This window comes from Piliocolobus tephrosceles, chromosome 12 (assembly GCF_002776525.5).
Source record: "Piliocolobus tephrosceles isolate RC106 chromosome 12, ASM277652v3, whole genome shotgun sequence".
In the NCBI taxonomy this organism is placed as follows: Eukaryota; Metazoa; Chordata; class Mammalia; order Primates; family Cercopithecidae; genus Piliocolobus; species Piliocolobus tephrosceles.
Window position 1 is genome coordinate 83,715,565 of NC_045445.1, and position 22,740 is coordinate 83,738,304.

Here is a 22,740-nt window from a genome sequence, read left to right on the forward strand (position 1 = left end):
GAGACGGAGTCTTGCTCTGCCGCCCAGGCTGGAGTGCAGTGGCCGGATCTCAGCTCACTGCAAGCTCCGCCTCCCGGGTTCACGCCATTCTCCTGTCTCAGCCTCCCGAGTAGCTGGGACTACAGGCGCCCGCCTCGTCGCCCGGCTAGTTTTTTGTATTTTCTATTAGAGACGGGGTTTCACCGTATTAGCCAGGATGGTCTCGATCTCCTGACCTCGTGATCCACCCGTCTCGGCCTCCCAAAGTGCTGGGATTACAGGCTTGAGCCACCGCGCCCGGCTCAAAACCTGTTCTTAAGCACCAGATTGCCTACCTAAATACAGATACTTTCTCAGTTGATTAAAAAATTGGATAAAGGGGCCGGGCGCGGTGGCTCAAGCCTGTAATCCCAGCACTTTGGGAGGCCGAGACGGGCGGATCACGAGGTCAGGAGATCGAGACCATCCTGGCTAACACTGTGAAACCCCGTCTCTACTAAAAAATACAAAAAAAAACTAGCCGGGCGAGGTGGCGGGCGCCTGTAGTCCCAGCTACTCGGGAGGCTGAGGCAGGAGAATGGCGTAAACCCGGGAGGCAGAGCTTGCAGTGAGCTGAGATCCGGCCACTGCACTCCAGCCCGGGCGACAGAGCGAGACTCCGTCTCAAAAAAAAAAAAAAAAAAAATTGGATAAAGGGGGCTGATTACTCTCTCTCTCTCTCTACAATGAAGTTGCAAATTTACTTCTACAAGCCTCTTTATAAGAATGGAGATTACATGACTGTGCCTCAGGTTTGGGCAAAGAACCAAAAATGTTAGCTATAATTGAGAGGCATATGCTTCAAGTAAAAGAGTGGGTCAGGTTTGGAATCAAATCTTAAAATGGGCAGTTCAGAAATTACACACATTTACTCAAGGTGTGCAAGCAACTCCTTTAGACTGAAGGCAGGAGAACAGTAGTAAACTGGAAATAATGTAGATTTTTCAACAGAAGAGAATAGGAGTAAAAACTTTTGAGTAGGCTTTCTTCCCATAATAATCTTTTAGGAAACAAACACTAATCCACATCAGGGCTTTAAGAAGTTGGGAAGTAAATTATGCGAAATTTTACTGAAAAAAAATCTTCCCTCTCATTTTTATTATCTCTGAGAAAACTGGCAAACAGCGTGTTCTGACCCCTCATGAATTGGTATCTTCCTCCATGATGCTGGTGGCAGAGTTCGACCACTATACAGAGCAGGAAGGAAAATAATTTTGCCCCCAAAAGCCAAGAAAAGAATGGTCCACACGAAGACCAAGACTACAAGGGTAAAAGAAAACAGAGAGGTCATAAGCAAAAGAGGAGCAAGCATGAATGGGTGTGTTGGGGATCACAGGCTGTCGTCCAGGCTGGAGTGCAATGGCACGATCTCAGTTCATTGCAACCTCTGCCTCCTGGGTTCAAGCGATTCTCCTGTCTCAGCCTCACATGTAGCTGGGATTACAAGCGTGTGTGCCACCACTCCCAGCTAGTTTTCTGTATTTTTAGTAGAGACGGAGTTTCACCATGTTAGCCAGGCTGGTCTTGAACTCCTGACCTCAAGTGATTCACCTGCCTCGGCCTCCCAAAGTGCTGGGGTTACAGGCGTGAGCCACCACACCCAGCCACTTTGCCTTCTTAATGGATCACAAACTAACCCCCAAGCCTCCACCAGACCTGGCTGAGAAAACAATTCCTAATATCATAGCTACAGCAGGGAAATTTGGTCCTTTGATGCTGTTTGAAGCTGTTCAAATACAGGTTTCATCACTGGATGACCCTATTCATCAGGCCAACACTCAATATAACAGGACACAAAATACATCAGCCGTATTAAGGGGAAATCATTCATTTATTGTTTAAGGATCGCAAGACAACATCTTAATTTCTGTAGCACAATTTAAATGTTTTACTTCTTTGATAAAGCAGAGTACAACAGAAAAAAAAAAAAACAATTAGTTTCCAGTAATATCTATATCTCTAATCAGAATTAAGTCTTCCACAGACATGTTACCTGGAAATAAAAGCCTGTTACAATAAGCAAAGCTTCAACCAGAGCGGCTACTTTTCGTGCCAGGAAAAAGTTCATCCCTATAGGAGGAATGATGTGCTATGTAAAACGGCTGTAAGGTCACAGCCTTGAGGGCATTGGAAGTATATTACCCTATTCCACATTAAGTAGTTCGGTGAATTTCAAATGTCAGTTTATCTGCAACCATGCTGGCAACCTTTAACTGGTATTTCAATCATCCAGTAAAAAATAAATTAAGAAATCCCTCCACGGATATTCCGTGATTTACATTGTTAAAAGGTACACTGTTCATTAACATGTAATTCTGGTTCAGAATTACCTTTGAGACTCCTTGCTCAAAATTTGGTTAACAGTAAGCATCTTTCAGAAATTCAAGTTCTTATTAATCAATAATTTGTCAGCTAGGATACATTCAGGCATCAGCTGCAACTACAGAATAGGTGCACAGCCTCAGCGCTTTGGAAAGACATAACCTAGAACACTACTAGCAGACCAAAAATTATCTGCGACTGGATAGCGTAAGTGCAGTACAGCGAGACAAAACATATATTCATATGTTGGCTTGTTTAAGCCTCAAACCCTCGACTCTTTGTTGAGATCTCATTTTATTCCTATGACTTTAATAACTCAAGTTCCAGGAGGACTATAAGTCTAATTTGTACTCCAAACCAAATAGCAGTGCAGTTTGCTACTATTGAGGCTGAATCTGTACAGACTTCAAGACCAAGTCCAGAAGACAGTTATTATCTAAAATATAATTACTTGAATACACAGATGGTCCTTCAGAGATTTTACCTATAACCTGTTTCTTGATGAAGGTTATTTAATGCACTGGAGACAACTGTGACTTACTGATCAAATACTTGAATACTTATACTTACCTGGGATTTCATTTCTGCTGAAAGAAATAGGAAGAACAGGACTCACTTTAAGAAAAAAAAAAAAACTTTAGAAAGGAAGGTAAAAATCTTACACACACTATCACTTTTGGAAGCAGCATAGAAGGGGCAAGTCAAGGGTAAAACACTGGTGAAACAGGTCAAAATTAGGCAAAAAAAAAAAAGCTGTATTATTATCAATGACAGTACCACAACTGTGCCCTTGATAATTAGTCATCACTCCTAAAAATCTTCATTTGGCACCAGATGGTGTGTTTAAGAGAAACACCCTAGGATGTTTTGAATCAGACTTGATTTTGTTAGTTGAGTTACAGGAGAATTTTAAGGGTGGGGGTATGGGGGTCAGGGAAGAGAAGGAAATGGGAAATGGACCAGAAAAAATCTTGAGTCATCATCTAAATCAACAAAGCACTGATAGCTCCAAACATTAGGTCAGACACTAAAACGACTGATATAGGCTCAAGTGGTTTATAAAACCTATAAAAAGACTACACCAGCAAAATCCCTGTCAATCTGTCAGAGTTGAGAAACTAGAACAGGGAGTAACATTTTAGCTTAAAACCTTATCTCAAGAGAATCATATACACTTCACATGAATAAAAATACCTGAAACCAAACATTTTTAAAAGCTCCAGTACCCAAAATATAAAGAAAAAAGTTAATCCAGAAGACTGAATCAATCCATGGAATCACAAAGTGGCCGGACAATCTACATCTCCCCTCCACACTAACCATCCCATGGAAGACCAAGGGAGATCAGACCTTCCAGACCTATGCACCATCTGGTCGCTGCAAAATTCTACGGAGATTCCTTGTGGAACAGCGGTTTTCCATGTCTTGTGTCTCTCCCTACCATGCAGGAAGCAAGTCTGGCTGTGCTATTCTATTACCATTATATATCACCCATCTGCAACAAGGTACTGTACAGACAAGTAAGAAGTACGTTATCTAGTTCCCTTTCCCCCAGAAGGTTGAGGCTCAGGTATAGGGGTAATTCTCCTGTACAGTCTTTATTTACACTGACTCAGTGACTTCAACAGGCTTAATCATGTGGTCAGGTTTGTTGCCAGCTGCATAATGCTCCCACATCTGTAGATAGAGCCGCTCTAGTTCCATTGTGTATTGTTTGGTGTTGAACAGAGGGCTAGATATTCTTTGTTTCCAGACTTTGCCACGAATTTTCTTCAGGCTGAGTAATAAAAAACGAGAAACCAGTTTACAAATCAGAGCAGAAAACTCAGAAACACACCCTATAAATACCTAGTTCCCTTTGTGGCAAAAAATCCATGACCAAACATTACGCTATCTCATTTCCTGATTGGCTTCCTGTTAAAAAGGGAAGGGTCACAGCTTACATAATGCTAACACTGAAATGAGCTCAACTCCATGTACTCTGAAAAAACTTAGTTCTTTCCTAAACAAGTACATCCAAGGGATACCACGCATTCTCCATTTCATTTTATTTCTACCTTTAAAATAACAAGAATTGACAATGGCACATGACTATTCCTATGTACTGTTAGAATATAAACTGCTTAGCTTTTTGGTAAGCAATTTAGCAATGTATGTATTAACCTTAAATGTTCATAACCCTCTGGCCTAACAATAACACTTTTAAATCTATTAAAAAGAAATAATCAGATGCAAAAACATACAGGACCATGCAAATATATTCATTGAAGCATCATTTACAAAAGTTAAAACATAAATATAAGATGAAGTATTCAATTTATGGTCATTTTAATGAAATAGGAAACCACTCAAGGGGAAGACAAATATAGCAAGTCTACTGGTGTAATTTTCCACTGTAATTTTCCACTTGTACCTGAACTGAGTTGTTCAGATTTTTAAACACTGCTAATATCACCAAGAGTATGGTTCTGTTCAGAAATAAAAAAGTAACTGATTCTTCAGGAAACACAGGGGAAAAGATTTCTACTTCCCTTTTGAATATATTCTTTTTCATGAGATTATTCTTAGATGAAGAGCTAAATACTTTAGAACCAGAAGCCAGAACATTTTCATGCATTTTTAAAAGCAATAATTTTTATTTATTTTCTTCTAATTTTTGAAATAGAGTCTCGCTCTGTTGCCCAGGCTGGAGTGCAATGGCATAATGACAGCTCACTGCAGCCTCAACCTCCTTGGCTCAAGCAATCCTCCTGCCTCAGCCTCCCGAGAAGCTGAGACTACAGGCACGCACCACTACACTCAGCTATTTTTGTATTTTTTGTAGAGATGGGGTCTCGCCATGTTGTCCAGGCTGGTCTCGAACTCCTGGGCTCAAGCAATCCTCCTCCCTCAGCCTCTCAAAGCGCTGGGATTATAGACGTGAGCCACCATGCTCAACTTTGTTTTAATGTTCGTTGTGACAGAAGTAGTAAAATGGTTGTGCATATCTGTTGGTCTCAATGTCCATATTAGACCATGTCCATATTCATGCTACCCTCCAAAGAGAAAGACCTGTGCACTCTATTTTTTTTTTAAATTCTATGTCAATAGGAAATAAACTGTAGTACATACACACAGTGAAATACCACTCAGCGAAAGAAATAAACTTGCTGAAAGAAGCCTTTAGAGTGCATATTGACATAGTTCCATTTGGATAAAATTCTAGAAAAGCAAAACTAATTTATGGAAGGGAAAAAAATGCTCCAGAAGAGTGGTTGTCTCTGGGGGTTGGTGAAAAAGACTGACTGAAAAGGAGCATGAAGAATCTCTCTGGAGTGATAATGTTCTTTGTCTTCATAGGAGTTTGGGTTACAAAGGTATTTCTCGGTTGGGCACAGTGGCTCACACCTGTAATCCCAGCACTTTGGGAGGCTGAGGCGGGCGGATCACAAGGTCAGGAGATCAAGACTATCCTGGCTAACACGGTGAAACCCTGTCTCTACTAAAAACATGAAAAATTAGCCAGGTGTGGTGGCACATGCCTGTAATCCCAGCTACTCAAGGGGCTGAGGCAGGAGAATTGTTTGAACCCAGGAGGCAGAGGTTGCAGTGAGCAGAGATTGTGCCACTGCACTCCAACTTGGGTGACAGAATGAGACTCCGTCTAAAAAAAAAAAAAGTTATTTCTCAAAACTCACTGAATTTTTGTGTATTTCACTGTATATAAATTCTGCCTCAAAAGAAAAAAATGGCCAGGCACAGTGGCTCACACCTGTAATCCCAACACTTTGGGAGGCTGAAGCAGGTGGATCACTTGAGGTCAGGAGTTTGAGACCAGCCTGGGCAACCTGTCGAAACCCTGCCTCTACTAAAATTACAAAAATTAGCTAGGTGTGGTGGTTCATGCCTGTAATTCCAGCTACTCAGGAGGTTGAGGGGAAGAATGCTCGAGCCCGGGAGGCGGAAGTTGCACTAAGCGGAGATCATATCACTGTACTCCAGCCTGGGCAACAGAGGGAGACCCTGTCTCAAAAAAATATATGCATACTAAACTCCAGTTAATGACAGCCATTCTTAAGTATTTAAGGAGAAGTGTACTGACGTCTGCAATTTATTTCAAAATGTGTCAAATAAGATGGATTGGCAGATGAATAAACGGAATAAATGGATGAATAGATATGTAATAAAGCAAGAACAGTAAAATGATAATGGTAGATTCTAAACAGTAGATATAGATGTGTTTATTATAAAATTAAAAATTTTCACAACAAAAGTGTTGGGGAAAAGTATTGTATGAACCAAACTAAGTTCCAAAGAGTCTAATAAAAATTTTAAAATGCACTACAGGCTGGGTGCAGTGTCTCACGCACCTGTAATCCCACCACTTTGGGAGGCCGAGGCGGGTGGACTGCTTAAGCCCAGGAGTTACCAGCCTGGGCAACACTGGTGAGACCCTGTCTCCACAAAATATTAAAAAAATTAAAATTAAAATTAAAAAAAGCCAGGCATGGTGGCATGTGCCTGTAGTCCCAGCTACTAGGAAGGCTAAGGTGGGAGGATCACTCGATCCCAGGAGGCAGAGGTTGCAGTGAGTCGTGATCATGCCACTGTACTCCAGCCTGAGTAACAGAGTGAGACCCTGTCTGAAAATAAAACACACTACATTTTTTACTATAGTTATCTCTGGGCTAATGGACATGAATCTTATTTTTTTTTAATGCCTAGGCTCAAATTTCTCACTTTTCTTAGACATATGTGATGTTCTATGGAGGAAATTCTGAAAATAATAAGTAGCTAACATCTGCTGAATGTTTACCAGATACCAAGAACTATTCTAAGTACTTTACATGGAATGCTTTTTTTATCCTATCATCTCTGCCAAGTAGGTACTAACATTATGCTCCATTTTGCAGAAGAAACCAAGGCACAACACAGAGATTTACTTGCCCAAAGTCACAAAGCTCGTAAGTAGAGAGCTTGGGTTCACTCAGGTAGTCTGACTCAAAAAGTATATTTCTTTTTTTTTTTTTTTTTCAGATGGAGTCTCTGTCGCCCGGGCTGGAGTACAGCGGCCGGATCTCAGCTCACTGCAAGCTCCACCTCCCGGGTTTACACCATTCTCCTGCCTCAGCCTCCCGAGTAGCTGGGACTGCAGGCGCCCGCCACCTCGCCCAGCTAGTTTTTTTGTATCTTTTTTTAGTAGAGACGGGGTTTCACCGTGTTAGCCAGGATGGTCTCGATCTCCTGACCTCATGATCCGCCCGTCTCGGCCTCCCAAAGTGCTGGGATTACAGGCTTGAGCCACCTCACCCGGCCAAAAAGCGTATTTCTTTAATTTCTATGTAATATGTTGCTTCTCAGAAATACACAAAGAAAAAAACATCACCCATTATACCGAAAGAAAAACCTCATTTAAGAAATACCCGCCGGGCATGATGGCTTACACCTGTAATCCCAGCGCTTTGGGAGGCCGAGGTGGGTGGATCACGAGGTAAGGAGTTCGAGACCAGCCTGGCCAACACAGTGAAACCCAGCCTCTACTAAAAATACAAAAAATTACCCAGGTGTGGTAGTGGGCGTCTGTAATCCCAGCTACTCGGGAGGCTGAGGCAGGAGAATCGCTTGAACCCAGGAGGCAGAGGTTGCAGTTAGCTGAGATCACACCACTGCACTCCAGCCTGGGCAACAGAGCAAGACTCTGTCCAGGAAAAAAAGAAAAGAAAACAGAAATACCCAGCCTGGGCAACATACTGAGCCTTCATTTCTACAAAAAAAAATTAAAAATGAGCCAGGCATGGGGCATGGTGGCATGTACCTATAGTCCCTACTACTCAGGTGGCTGAGGTGGGACGTCCTGAGCCCAGGACGTCGAGGCTGCAGTTAGCCAAGATCACACCACTGCACTCCAGCCCTAGGCAACAGAGTAAAATCCTATCTCAAAAAAAATAAGATAATGAAAGAAATACTAGTTTATTGTATGAATAAATCCTCACTCATCTAAGCATCACCACTGTAATTCCTACTCATTTTCAGGCATTTAAGTTATGCCGTTTTTATTTCTTACACTGACTGCAGTGAAGACATGACAGTATTAGGTGTCAAAGATCTAACTTTTTTTTTTTTTTTTGAAATGGAGTCTCGCTCCGTCACCCAGGCTGGAGTGCAGTGGCCAGATCTCAGCTCACTGCAAGCTCCGCCTCCTGGGTTCCCGCCATTCTCCTGCCTCAGCCTCCCGAGTAGCTGGGACTACAGGTGCCCGCCACCACGCCCGGCTAATTTTTTGTATTTTTTAGTAGAGATGGGGTTTCACCATGTTAGCCAGGATGGTCTCAATCTCTTGACCTCGTAATCCACCCACCTCAGCCTCCCAAAGTGCTGGGATTACAGGCGTGAGCCACCGTGCCAGGCCCAAAGATCTAACTTTTAAGGCTCTAAAAACTCTGAGGAAGGGCTGTCCCAATTTATTCACCAATGCATGAAAAGGCTAGTCCTCAATGCTCCCTCATTGATAACAAAAAATCTTTCTATTGTATAGGCAAATGGATATACCCTTAGGATTTTTTTGTGTGTGTGGTTTTTTTTGAGGTAAGAGTCTCGCTCTGTCGCCCAGGCTGGAGTGCAATGGTGCAATCTCGGCTCACTGCAACCTCTGCCTCCCGGGTTTAAGGGATTCTCCTGCCTCAGCCTCCTGAGTAGCTGGGACTACAGGAACATGCCACCACACCCAACTAATTTTTGTGTTTTTAACAGAGACGGGGTTTCACCATGTTGGCCAGGCTGGTCTCGAACTCCTGATCTCAAGTGATCCGCCCGCCTCGGCCTCCCAAAGTGCTGTGATTACAGGCATAAGCCACCACACCCAGCCTCAGTATAATTTTAATTGGCATTTCTACTACAGAGCCTGAAACACTTTCCTGTTAACCTTTTGTATTTCCACCTCGTCATTTCCATTTTTACTTTCCTAAATGTGCTGCAGTCTTTACATAGCCAGGCAATTAATACTTTGATATCTGAGACAAAAGTTTTTTTCCCCTCATTTGCCTTTTAATTTTCTTGAATATTTTTTATTCACTCATTTACTTTTTACATGGTAAAACCTATTGATCACTTCATTTCTAAGAGTTTAGAAAGTACTTCTCCCATCCAGAGGGCATACAACTAGCTCACCTATTTTATATTACACTTATTTTATGGCTTCATTTTATAACAGCTATATTCTCTCTACTTTACCCAATAATTTGTTCAAGGAAAAGTTTACTTACTATTCTAGATCAGTTCCCAGCTTCACAGCTATGTCTTCATATTCTTGTCTGTTTTTAGCAATAAGCTCAAGACAGCCTAAGCAAGTGAGCTGGGAAGCTGCAACTCGAGAAGCAAGAGTCTCTCCTGAAATACAAAAGATAACAACTGCACATCTGAGAACGTAAAACAGCATAGAGTTAATGTTATTTATGTTAAGCCTCCACACAATGCAGATGAAGAGAATGAAGTGAGAACAAGTCTCACTTTCTATCACCTTGCCTTTAATGTTGCTCCTAGTATATATAATTTCACTTGGAAGTTTCTCCCCCAAAGGAGATTTTCAAAAGAACAAGGAAGACTCCAGTGATTTATCAGCAACTTACCTGGCATTGTCACCATGGGGGTCCCTGCCCAGAGGACATCCATCCCTGTGGTGTGCCCATTACAGAGTGGAGTGTCCAAGCAGACATCAGCCAGCTGGCCTCTCCTGACATGTTCCTCTTTAGGAGCAACAGGTGAAAAAATGATACGGTTCTGGGGCAGGCCCATGTTTTGTGCATACTGTTGAATATTAGGTTCTCCTACTGCTGGAAAACGCAACAGCCAGAGTACACTGTTGGGAACACGCTTCAGAATCTAAAATAGGGAAAATAAGAAATATTAATAGCATATCTGCCTCTTTCAACAAAGACTCCCAGAGATCTCTAATAATTCTACCACACTCTATTCTTTCCATCCAGATGGAAGCCTGCTGTGAACTTAAGTCTTTCCTTCACAGAGATGAATTAGATCAATTGAATTATCTCTCTTCTGCTTAGCTGTCCTCAGAGTGAGTTCAAAGAAAGAGAGGAGACCGATGCTGGAAAACAAAACAAACTACTAATTGGCAAAATCTGAGGCAGCTACCTCCTGTGGGAATTGACAGAGGCAGTGGGTTTTGTTAAGAGAGAGGAATTTTGCATTCCAAATTTCAAATCCCCCACTATGATACAACCAAGAAAGTTACCTCACACTTGCCTAACTTTATTTGCCTAATATAAATCGGTCTTTTCTGTAAAGGGCCAGATGGCAAATATTTTTGGCTCTGTGGCCACACGGACTGTCATAGCTGCTCAGCTCTTCTGTTGTAGCTTGAAAGCAGCCACAGACAGTGTGTAAACAAGTAGGCATGGCTATGTGTCCATAAAATTTTATTTACAAAAACAAGCAGTGGGCTGGATTTGACCCATAGGTCATAGTTTGCCAACTCCTGATTTAGATTTATATCTACTCTATGTACATTTTTAAGTTCAAAATCCCTTTCTCTGAAAGCTATGAGAACAGATGAACTTCCAAATTCAGAATATTTCAGATTTCAAAAAAAAGTAGCGTGTGTGTGTGTGTGTGTGTGTGTGTGTGTGTGTGTGTGTATTACATAAAACCCTCAGCAGCAACTTCGTATAAACAAACATATTAGTGCCTCTGCATTGAGATGCAGGAATAGTCATATTAAATGGAATAAAAAAAAGACTACAAATATCCTGACATAGTTTGACTGTGTCCCCACCCAAATCTCTCTTCTTGAACTGTAGTTCCCATAAGCCCCATGTGTCATGGGAGGGATCCAGTGGTAGGTAATTGAATCATGGGGGCAGTTATTCCCAGTGCTGCTGTTCGCGTGATAGACAGTGTGTACTCACAAGAGCTGATGGTTTTATAAGGGGCTTCTCCCCCTTTTGCGCAGCACTTCTTCCTGCCATCATGCGAAGAAGGACATGTTTGCTCCCTTTTCCACCATGACTGTTAAGTTTCCTGAGGCCTCCATAGCCACGTGGAACTGTGAGTCAATTAAACCTCTTCCCTTTATAAATTACCGAGTCTCGGGGAGTCCTTTATAGCAGCATGAGAACGGACTAATACATACCCTAATGGGTTAGTTCAGGTAGTTTTGCTGCCAAACAAATTTGTCACACACTTATGAAAAAGCTTTTGATTTTCAGAGTTTTTGTGAACATCAGGAAGTAAGGAGTAAGGACAGTAGACCTGTACTCATCTGCTTCCTCTTCTCTTCTATCCTCCCCTCTCCTCTGAACATAAAACAAAACAGGTATCAGGGGAAAAAATTAACCAAGGAATTATCTCCAGACTACCTAAAGGTAAAACATGCCATTTTATTTTAGTTCTATGGATTAAGAGCCAGTTACAGCTATGCGATATCCCACTTATGCAAACCTATCTGATGAACTGAGAGATTTATGTATAGATTTACTCCTTCTTGGTTGTAACTCTACAATACTACAAGAATGTTAAAAATGGGTGGATGTACATGACAGCATATGCTATCAGTTTAGACCAGGGGTTGGCGAACTACACAGCCTGTGAGCCAAATCTGACATACTGCCAGTTGGCATAAATAAAATTTTATTGGAACACAGCCACACTCATCATTTACAAAATGCCTATGGTTATTTTTGTGCCATGACGGCAAAGCTGAGTAGATGTGAAACAGCATGACCACAAAACTGAAACTATTTACCATCTGGCCCTTTAAGAAAAAGTTTCCTGACCCTTTAGACAGAAGAATGCTTTGAATATGTAAATTTAAAAGGTTCACAACGTCCTATTTAGACACTGGAAGGAGAAAGCAAAAATGCCTGAAAAACTACATCTCTTGAAGATTATAAATGAGCACAAGGCCAGGCGCGGTGGCTCAAACATGTAATCCTAGCACTTTGGGAGGCCAAGGTGGGCAGACCTCTTGAGGCCAGGAGTTGGGTCCAGCCTGGCCAACATGGTGAAACCCCGTCTCTACTAAAAATACAAAAAAAAATTACCCAGACATGGTGGCACATGCCTGTAATCCCAGCTATTGGCAAGGCTGAGGCACAAGAATCACTTGAACCTGGGGTGCAAAGGTTGCCATGAGGTGAGATCACACCACTGCACTCCAGCCTGAACAACACAGCAAGATTCTGTTTTTTAAAAAAAGAGCAGAACCCAGTTGAGTCACATGCAAATAAATAAAATACATTTTTTAAAAAGTATTTTTAAAAAAAATTTTTTTCCAGACGGAGTGTTGCTCTTGTTGCCCAGGCTAGAGTGCAACAGCATGATTTTGGCTCACTGCAACCTCCGCCTCCCGGGTTCAAGTGATTCTCCTGTCTCAGCCTCCCGAGTAGCTGGGATTACAGGTGCCCACCACCACGTCCGGCTAATTTTTTGGTATTTGTAATAAAGACGGTGTTTCACAATGTTGGTCAAGCTGGTCTCAAGCTCCTGACCTCACCTCAGGTGATCCACTTGCATCGGCCTCCCAAAGCGCTGGGATTACAGGCGCGAGCCACCACGACCAGCCAAAAAAAAATTTTAAAAAGAAATGAGCAGAACAGCTCCTAAATGGGAGTAGAAGGACCATCTTCAGCAAGAAGCTCTAGATACAAAATCTTTATTAGTCTCTAAGATGGTAACAATAAGTCTATGCATACTCACATTTGCCCACATCTGCAAAGTAGAAGGGTCAATTTTATACAGCTGATTAAAGTTACAGTATACAATGGCATCTTCTGGTAACCCGTACTGAGAACGGGTGGTTACAATAATGGTACGGGGAACCTCCTCTCCAGTTGCAGCCTTATTGTTGATCTAAAACAAGGAAAAGATGGTTATATTTAAAGGCAAAAGGAGTTCAATATTTCAATCCATAAGATCCAAAATGGTCTAACCATTAAAAGTCACTGAACCATGAGAAAATATTCACGATATGTGAAGTTTAAGAAGAGGCAAACCGTTGCAGCATTATCTTAATTTGGGGGAGACTGCACTATAAAACTTCTTGCTCTAACCAAAAAAGGTCTCAAAATCCTATTAACAATCCAACAGCTTTTGATCACTCTTTTCTTCATGAATGAAATGTCCTTTTCTAAATCACATCCACTCCTCAAGGTTAAATTACTCCTCCAAATGGTCTCTTCTCCCAAGAGTGTCTCTCTTCACACTGATCATCACTGTTTCTGAGTTTCTACACACATAATTAGTTTTACCTTGCAATTCTCACATTTGAGTACTGCCTTACATTGTTATATAACTATTACAGGTGTGCAAGGACATCTATGACCTCTAGAGGTCAGAGATCTTTGCCTTACACTCTCTTGATAGAGCTACTTATTTAGGCGTGCAATGTATTATTTATTGAGTACATACTACATTACTGTGATTAAGACATCAGTAATTCAATTCAGTAGAGGATACAAACACAGGGAATTATCATCTGTTGTGCTGTATGTAATGATATATTCCAAACATTACAGAGGTATAAAAGACAGGTACCAATGAAGTAGGGATGGAGACGTTAGTGGTAAGTACGGAAATGGATTCCTGGAAGAGCTGTCTCAACTGAACGTCTGAGTAGGATTTAGCTAGGGAAAGGATGGGTTTACAGAAGCAAGAAACTGTATGGTATGTACAGATAGTTCATCATATAAGACAGTAAAGCCACAGGCAGGGAATAACAAGATATTAACAAGGAAGTTTCTCAGTAAGTAATAATCTGCTGGCTAAATCCGGGAGACTTTTAAAATCAGACACACCTACATAAGACGCACATTTCCACTAACTCATTTCCTCATCTATAAAATGGTAATAATGATACTTGCCTCCTAGAGTTATTATGAGGTTTAAGGGAAATAAATGCATACTTGGCGGGACATATAATGGTGTATTATCTTCTCACCTGAGTAGTTGCCAGTCCATTGCTAATACTGAATCCATTAATTGTTATTTGAATCTGTCCTCTGTTAATCATTTCAATAACTGCTTCTGCAATAGTATTCATAGGAATAACAGGCATATTAAGAGCTGTGTTACTGCTGTCTGCATTGTCTCCTCCCTCAGGACACTTCATCTAAAAAAAAAAAAAATGCATGATTACAAAAAAGATCATGAATGCAGTTAACTTTATTTCAATGACAATATTGACTAGGTTCTGACCTTGACGATTTTCACATCTGGTAGACTATCAAGAAATGCTTTGAGGTCGATGCCATTCAGAACTATCCGATTGTCATAAATGTGTCCATTGGACTTAAAATCGATGACTGCTTTTTTCTAATGGAAAAAATAGTTTCAGACATGTCTTTTAGGACTTACATAGACAATAGCAAGGAAATAAAAAGCTACAGTTCTTTGAAATTCCCCCATAGCACTGTTTCATACCTACCTTCAGGTGAGGGAACATATTAGCATGATCACCAATAAAAAAAGTATGGGGCATATAAGCCAATTTCTCAGAATACTGCTCAGCAACTTCGGCTGGTGAAGTTTCCTGATCAGTGATAATATAATCCATGAAAAGTGCACCACTCGTCCCAGGGTATCCCAGCCACATTGCCTTAAAAAAAACCAGATCAAAAACTGATTAAGAACTTTCATCAAGATACTTATCTCTAAATTCATCAAGTCATATACATTAAATATGTACAACTTTTTGTATGTCAACTGTACCTCAATAAAATGGTTTTTTAAAAAGGAACCTAAAGGTGCCATAATTAAGTAAATGAACAAGGAGGTCTAACTCTTTTTAAGAGACAGGGTCTCACTCTGTTCCCTAGGCTGGAGTACAGTGGTGCAATCGTAGATCACTACAGGCTCGAACTCCTGGGCTCAAGCAATCCTTCTGCCTCAGCCTCCAGAATAGCCAGGATTACTGGCCTTGCCACAGGCACAGCAAGGCTGACTTCTTTAGTCGAAAGCAATGAAGTAGTTCTTTAAGACAGACTCTCACTCTGTCGCCAGGGCTGGAGTGCAGTGGCACAGTGATAGTTCACTGCAGCCTCAAACTCCTAGGCTTGAGCAATGCTTCCACCTTAGCCTCCCGAATAGCTGAGATCACAGGGGTATACCACCACTTCGGCTAATTTTTAAATTTTTTGTAGAGATAGGGTGTTTTGCTTTGTTGCCCAGACAGGTCTCAAACTCCTGGTTTCAAGTGATCCTCCTGCCTCAGCATCCCAAAGTGCTGGGATTACAGGCGTGAGCCACTGTACCCAGCCTACATTTTAGACTAACTTTCAAAATGCTAAAATGTTCTTCAAATTTGCAAGACAGAGTAACTGTTCATAGCCAACCATGAATTGCATGTCTCTATATACATGTACCTATAAGCACTGCGCTCTACACTTTTTGTCCTGCGCATTTCAACAACTTAAAAAAATTAAAAGTATGTCTGCCCTACAGTTTCAAACATCAATTAACCAGAGGGAGGAAAAGCAGCACATCACTGTCTTCTTAGCCAAATATATGTTGTAAGTGATGACTGTTAATTTGTTTACCTGAATAGGAGCTGGCCTGAGAGCAAAGAGCTCATTTCGAGCGCCCTTGGTATAGCCATTCATATTTACAAGGATATGAATTCCATCCTGATGGATGCGATCAGCTGCTTTTCCATTGCATGGAATCTACAGAATAGAAAGTAAGAACTCACTATGTATAATCTCAGATCAATTCCATTAGTTTTAATGGCATTTAACATAATTCAGATTCCCAGATGGAAAAGTGGTAAGAACACAAATTAGCTATATTAATTCGGGCACAAATATAGTTAACTGCCATTAAAATGGGCCCAAAGCATTAGAGAAACAGAACACAGAGGAAGGAGAGTTCACTTCTGGATTGAATGTATGAGTAACAACATTTTATAGAGAAATTGGTATTTGAAATTTGTAATCTTTTTTTTTTTTTTGGTAGGGACAGGGTCTCACTATGTTGCCCATGATGGCCTCAAGCAATCTTCCCACCTCATTGTCCCAAAGGATATACACATGAGCCACTGCACCCAGCCTAAAACTGGTATTTGAAATAGGTCTTCAAAGACGAATGGGAGTTTGAAGGAGTTTAACAGAATACAATCTCAGTAGAGAACAGTATGAATGAAGAACTAGAGTAAAGTGTGAGGGAGTTTAGAAAATGGTGAGTAGGCTGGGCATGGTGGCTCACACCTGTAATCCCAGACCTTTGGGAGGCCGAGGCGGGTGGATCACCTGAGGTCAGGAGTTCGAGACCAGCCTGGCCAATATGGTGAGACCCCTGTCTCTACTAAAAATACAAAAATTAGCTGGGTGTGGTGGCAGGCGCCTGTAATCTCAGCTACTCGGGAGGCTGAGACAAGAGAATCGTCTGAACCTGGGAGGTGGAGGTTGCAGTGAGCCGAGATCGTGCCACTGCATTCCAGCCTGACTCCATCTCAAAAAAAAATAGTAATTCACTTCTATTTGACATAAGGTATACATGATGTAGAATGGTGGGTGAAAGTATTAACAAAGTTGTGGCAAACAGAGAAAGGTTACAAAAGCTATGCTGAAGAGTTTAGACTGCAGTCAATCAGCAGTGACTCCCTAAAGGTCTCAGAGATAGAAAGAGGCATGCTTCTTGGTCACAAAGAGTCTAACTGTGTATCAAAAATGGCCAGGCAAACTTTTGAAGCAACAGCTATATTGCAAAATTTGTTGGTACATACTATTTATTAAATGAGAAGTCTCAAAACCTTTCTGCTAGGACTTCAGTGATTCATATGTATATACACATACACATGTATGTTTTTACATATATGCATACACACCATACCTGCATGCGTATGTACATACATACATGTGTGTACACAAACACTATGTAGAGTATATTATCTCTATCAGTCAAAGTGGCTAATAGAGTCTACAAAGAAAAAACTGTAGCCTACATACTCAGCAAATTAATTCCCCCACAGGTTTCAATCTTAATTTATCATAAAACTTATGTTCCTAGAGGATACAACAATAGAACAAATACAGAAATAAAGATAACCAAAGGCAAAGGCCCATGGAAACTGATGAACCATAGTTCATCCATTTTCTTTTTCTTTTTCTTTTTTGAGACAGAGTCTTGCTCTGTCACCAGGCTGGAGTGCAGTGGTGCAATCTCAGCTCGCCGCAACCTCCACCTCCCGGGTTCAAGCGATTCCCCTGCCTCAGCCTCCCAAGTAGCTGGGATTACAGGCATGCACCATTACACCCAGCTAATTTTTTGTATTTTAGTAGAGACGGGGTTTCACCATGTTGGTCAAGATGGTCTCATCTCCTGACCTCGTGATCTGCCCACCTCGGCCTCCCAAAGTGCTGGGGATTACAGGCGTGAGCAACCACACCTGGCCCTATTTTCTTTAAAAGACCTATTTATTCTTCTCCCAAGTCACCATTTTGTTAATATTTATTAAGTATCTTCTGTCACAAGTGCTGGCTCAATCTCCACAAAAGTTGTATGTCCAAGCACAAGCATAACACATTTCTGTTTCATTTGCAACCTCGGAAAAAGGCATGCTGATTTAACATAAATGACCAAGGAAATAAGATCAACACAATTGCCTATATGTGGTACTACAGCATTTAATACCTATCATCAAAAAATAAACTACATGCTAATAGTTTTATTTAAACTTGCTCAAAATAAAAAGTTAAAGTATGAGAGTTTTATCTACCTGAGAAAGATCAATGAAATGATTGGCTTCTGCCATCACCTTCACTCGGAAGTTTGTGCCATCATCTGGGCTCAGGGCATAACAGAACACCTGAAAGGCAGCACATGGCATATTTAATAGCATTGGCTCAAATCTTTCCAAAAGACACTGGAGTTCCATGCCTAATGGTGACATACCAACATTGTGGGTTTTTTTCTTTTTTAAACAAATAGTGATTCTAGAGAAACACTAGTCTTACCTCAAATTTATCAGGATTGTGCATGCCTGGAATAGACTGCATGAGGTGAGAAGTAGGATGATTCCCAAAGTCAGAACTCACATATCCTACACGCAGCCGACCATCACTGAGCTTCAAGTCTTTTGGATGTTCATATGGTGGTTTATGAAGAACATTAATCTATCAACAGAATCCAATGCTTGTTAGTAAAATTTACACATATATTTTCATCTAGGAAAACTGACGAAAAACACACCAAACCAAACCTCACACCTGTTGAAAAAGGTCTGCCCAGAGCATTTAGTTAATATTTCCAGAGAGATGCAACCTCAGCACTTCATGTAATATGCTTCATACTTTGACCTGCTCCTGAAATCTATAAAGCACAAGCAAATCCCAGCACTTTGGGAAGCCAAGGAGGCAGATCACTTGAGGTCAGGAGTTTGAGACCAGCCTGGCCAACACAGCGAAATCCCGTCTCTACTAAAAAAAAAAAAAAAAAAAAACCACAAAAATTAGCTGGGCGTGGTGACACGTGCTTGTAGTCCCAGCTACCTGGGAGGCTGAAGTGGGAGAATCGCCTGAACCCAGGAGGTGGAGGCTGCAGTGAGCCAAGGTTGTGCCACTGCACTCCAGCCACGGCAACAGAGCAAGACCCTGTCTCAAAAAAAAAAAAAAGTGTGAGCAAATCTAAAACTTGTAGGTATGAAGCAGTATGGACAGAGCATGATAAACCCTCCAGCATTTTAGAAAATTCTAGAGAAACATTTTCTAAAAACAAAATTATGGCCGGGGGCAGTGACTCATGCCTATAATCCCAGCACTTTGGGAGGCTGAGGCAGGCGGATCAGCTGAAGTCAGGAGTTCGAGACCAGCCTAGCATGGCAAAGCCCCATCTCTACTAAAAATACAAAAATTAGCTGGGCATGGTGGCACACACCTGTAATCCTAGCTACTCGGGAGGCTGAGGCACAAGAATTGCTTTAACCTGGGAGACAGAGGTTGCAGTGCGCTGAGATGGCACCACCACACTGCAGTCTGGGTGAAAGAGACTCTATCTCAAAATTTAAAAAAAAAAAAGCACACCTAGCACTCCAATCTATCATCCAACCTTTGATCCAATCCTTGATCAAGTAGTGCTCTAATTCTCAAGGGTGAATACAAAATACCAAGCACTCCATTAAGCATGATGGCTGGCCAGGCACGGTGGCTCACACCCATAATCCCAGCACTTTGGCAGGACGAGGTGGGCAGATCGCTTGAGCCCAGAGGTTCGAGACCAGCTTGGGCAATATAGCAAAACCCCATCTCTACAAAAAATACAAAATTAGGTGTGGTGGCATGCGCCTGTAGTCCCAGCTACTCGGGAGGCTGAGGTGGGAGGATCACCTAAGCTCAGGGAGGTCGAGGCTGCAGTGAGCCATAATCACACCGCTGCACTCCAGCCTGGGCGACAGAGCAACACCCTGTCTCAAAAACAAGAAAAAAAAAAAGATAAAAGAAAAAAAAATTATGGCTTTCAAGTTAAAGGAAAGTACCATCAGTCTATTGTTAGTGTTTAAGTGAAGGAGTTAAGGATTCCATCTTAGGAAGTACAGGGGGTTATACTCAGGACAAAATGGAAGGGGTTCTGAAGTGGCTCACAAGTTTTATTTCTCAATTTGGGTGGTGTTCACTTTACAATCATTCATTAATCCACAGATTTGATTTGCACAGTTTTCTGTATTTGTGTTTTAGTTTACAACAAAAAGATTAAAAGAAAAGAATCACACCTTATCTAAGCACAGGTTGCCATGCCTCTCAGCAATAGCCTTCCTGAAGCCATGAGAAAGAGGATATAGCATACTATGATGAGGATGCACAGAAGGCAACCTATTCTTCTCTAACTGGTCAGCCACAATACTGACCAACTTCTTCATTCGTTCATCATAGTCTGTCCAATCACAGACAATCTAGAGAAAGCAAAAAGAAGTTATTATCCAGAAAGCCCTATCCCAGGATTTAATATTTGGTATGTCTTTGGCCTAAAGTAATGTCAGATAGCCTATTAAAAACACTATTTCCAGTCAGGCTTGGATTCTTATGGCACATAACAATTAAAAAGCTATTACAACACTGAGAGCCAATTACTGGCCTGTTATTCTTTACCTGCAGGCAATGAGCCAAGTTACAATAAGCATCAGGAAAATCAGGCTTAAGTTTCAGAGCCGTGCGGTAAGAAGCTATAGCCTCTGGAATATTCCCTGAATCCTGGAAAATAAATAAAGCAGGATGGTAAAAAGATTCCAAAACTTAAATTTTAGGTGTTAAATTGCACATATTATAATAAACAGTAGTACCTTATGAATGGAAGCCAGATTGCTATGCGCATCTGCAAATGCAGGATTAATTTGGATGGCACGCGTATAACACTGCAAGGCTCCCTGAACATCCTGCATCTCCTTTAGAGTGTTTCCCATATTAGAGTAGGCATCAGCAAAGGTAGGACTGATTCTAAAAGAGAAGCCCAAAGTTTTATTTCTCCAATACAAAAATCTTTAACCCACTGTAATGCTAACTTATTCTGTTGTTATTTAAAGCCATTTTAGCATCTGCAATGTGCTGAATGTCAAACATTTTAAAATTAAGAATAATTTTAAAAATAAGGCCGTTAGTGTCTCTTACCGAATAGCCTCCTTATAATGCATCAGAGCTTCCTGCAGTTTTCCCTGCTGTTGCAGTACACTTGCTAAATTTGAATGGGCAGCAGCAAACTCTGGGAAGACCTATAAAGAGTCAAGATCATAACTGAGGTTAAAAAATTTGCTAAAGCAGCGGCAAGAACTCACCACAACCTTAAGAACTTTGCTCAAGTACGTTTACATCCCTAAACTTGTCTCTACCTTTTCCAAGTCTATTCATTCTCAAATTCTACCTCCTCCTCTATTTTATACCTCTTCTTGTTTCAAACATAATGAGGTACACCTCTTCTGCTCTTAGTTTATCCTGACCACCTGACTCCACCACCACTGAGATCTCTCTCTGCTAAACTCCTACCGTATCTACTAACCACTACAGCCATCAGGCACTAAGATTATATACTTATCAGTAACTTCTCTTGAACTGTGGGTTAATGTTTAATTTTTTTGTACAGATCTTATCCACAGAATAATGAACTCTGAATGCAGGGATTTTCTGGAATGTCACATAGGGCCTCACATCATACCTTAGGTACTCAATTACTATTTCAATGAATAATCCTCTTGTAAATGATTCAACCACTATTTTTACAAAAGAGGTGGATGATGGTAAACTTAACTGCTTTCCCTCTACTATCACGCTAAATACCCAGCTACACCACCCTCACATACTTCTAATGCTTTACGATACAAGCGAACTGCCTCTTCAATGTTTCCCTGTTCTCGTTTGATATTGGCTAGGTTATTCAGAGAGTCTGCATGGGTGGGACACAGACGGAGAGCTGTATTATAACAATCTTCTGCTTCAGCAACCTAGAAAACAAAACAAAGTCTTCAAAAACTGTAGAGAATCATAAAGCCTCCACTGATACTATTCTAATAATTGCTTAATTAAGCCTAATGGCTGGTAATGCTACAGAAAATTGGTATTTTTTGGTATTCTTACCCTCAACCAAAACTCTAAAGTAAACCAATATACCATCTCAATACTTATACAAAAGACTTTCATTTTTTGCTGTTTTTCGGTTTTTGTGATTTTTTGAGACAGAGTCTTCTGTTGCCCAGGCTGGAGTGCTGTGGCACAATCACGGCTCACTGCAGCTCCAACCTCCCAGGACTCAACCGATCCTCCCACCTCGGCCTCCCAAGAAGCTGGGACTACAGGTGCACGCCACCATGCCCGGCTAATTTTTGTATTTCTTGTAGAGACAGGGTTTCGTCATGTTGCCTAGGCTGGTCTCGAAACCCTAGGCTCAAGCAATCCTCCCATCTCAGCCTCCCGAAGTGCTGGCATTACAAGCGTGAGCCGCCACACCTGGCCAGAAAAGACTCTTAATCCTACCAGACAACAAATAGAATGAGTAAAAATCCTTACACTGCCCTTCTCTTTGAGAGCATTGGCTAAGTTGCAGTAAGCATCAGGGAAATGTGGTTGTAGTTCGATAGCCCGCCTGTAGGTGTCTATTGCCAGATCTATCAGGCCTTGCTCATAGTATACACAAGCCAGGTTGCCATGCACCACTGCATGATTCGGACTCAAACTTAGGGCACGAAGATAAGCTGCCACAGCTCTGTAAATAAACACACACACACACACACACACACACACACAAAATGTAACTCATTCTTAATGGTTTGTTACAACTCATTCAAGCTGTACTGTATCAAAATATATCAACTCATCATAATTACATGATTCATGCTCAATTATATTTTAACCTCAAATCAAAACCAAACTTTTATAAAATGTGTCTTTACACTGAGAAATTTTGTACTCCCACATAAGAAACAGGCTGTCCTTT

At 41.3% G+C, this 22,740-nt stretch overlaps 1 protein-coding gene across 1 annotated transcript in view; it reads right to left on the reverse strand.

Annotated features, from left to right (window-relative positions):
* Window positions 1-1,830: 1,830 nt before the first annotated feature.
* OGT (O-linked N-acetylglucosamine (GlcNAc) transferase) overlaps window positions 1,831-22,740 on the reverse strand; it is a 35,536-nt gene continuing 14,626 nt past the window's right edge. Inside the window, exons 6-21 of the mRNA XM_026451631.2 lie at window positions 22,314-22,509; window positions 21,611-21,751; window positions 20,925-21,025; window positions 20,600-20,753; window positions 20,409-20,510; window positions 20,033-20,212; window positions 18,282-18,440; window positions 18,044-18,133; window positions 15,867-15,992; window positions 14,756-14,926; window positions 14,527-14,643; window positions 14,270-14,440; window positions 13,030-13,182; window positions 9,945-10,197; window positions 9,582-9,705; window positions 1,831-4,117 (exon numbers count right to left, since the gene is read on the reverse strand). Coding sequence (XP_026307416.2) covers window positions 3,943-4,117; window positions 9,582-9,705; window positions 9,945-10,197; window positions 13,030-13,182; window positions 14,270-14,440; window positions 14,527-14,643; window positions 14,756-14,926; window positions 15,867-15,992; window positions 18,044-18,133; window positions 18,282-18,440; window positions 20,033-20,212; window positions 20,409-20,510; window positions 20,600-20,753; window positions 20,925-21,025; window positions 21,611-21,751; window positions 22,314-22,509 — 2,413 coding nt within the window. The 3' untranslated portion in view covers window positions 1,831-3,942. The remainder of the gene's footprint in view (window positions 4,118-9,581; window positions 9,706-9,944; window positions 10,198-13,029; window positions 13,183-14,269; window positions 14,441-14,526; window positions 14,644-14,755; window positions 14,927-15,866; window positions 15,993-18,043; window positions 18,134-18,281; window positions 18,441-20,032; window positions 20,213-20,408; window positions 20,511-20,599; window positions 20,754-20,924; window positions 21,026-21,610; window positions 21,752-22,313; window positions 22,510-22,740) is intronic.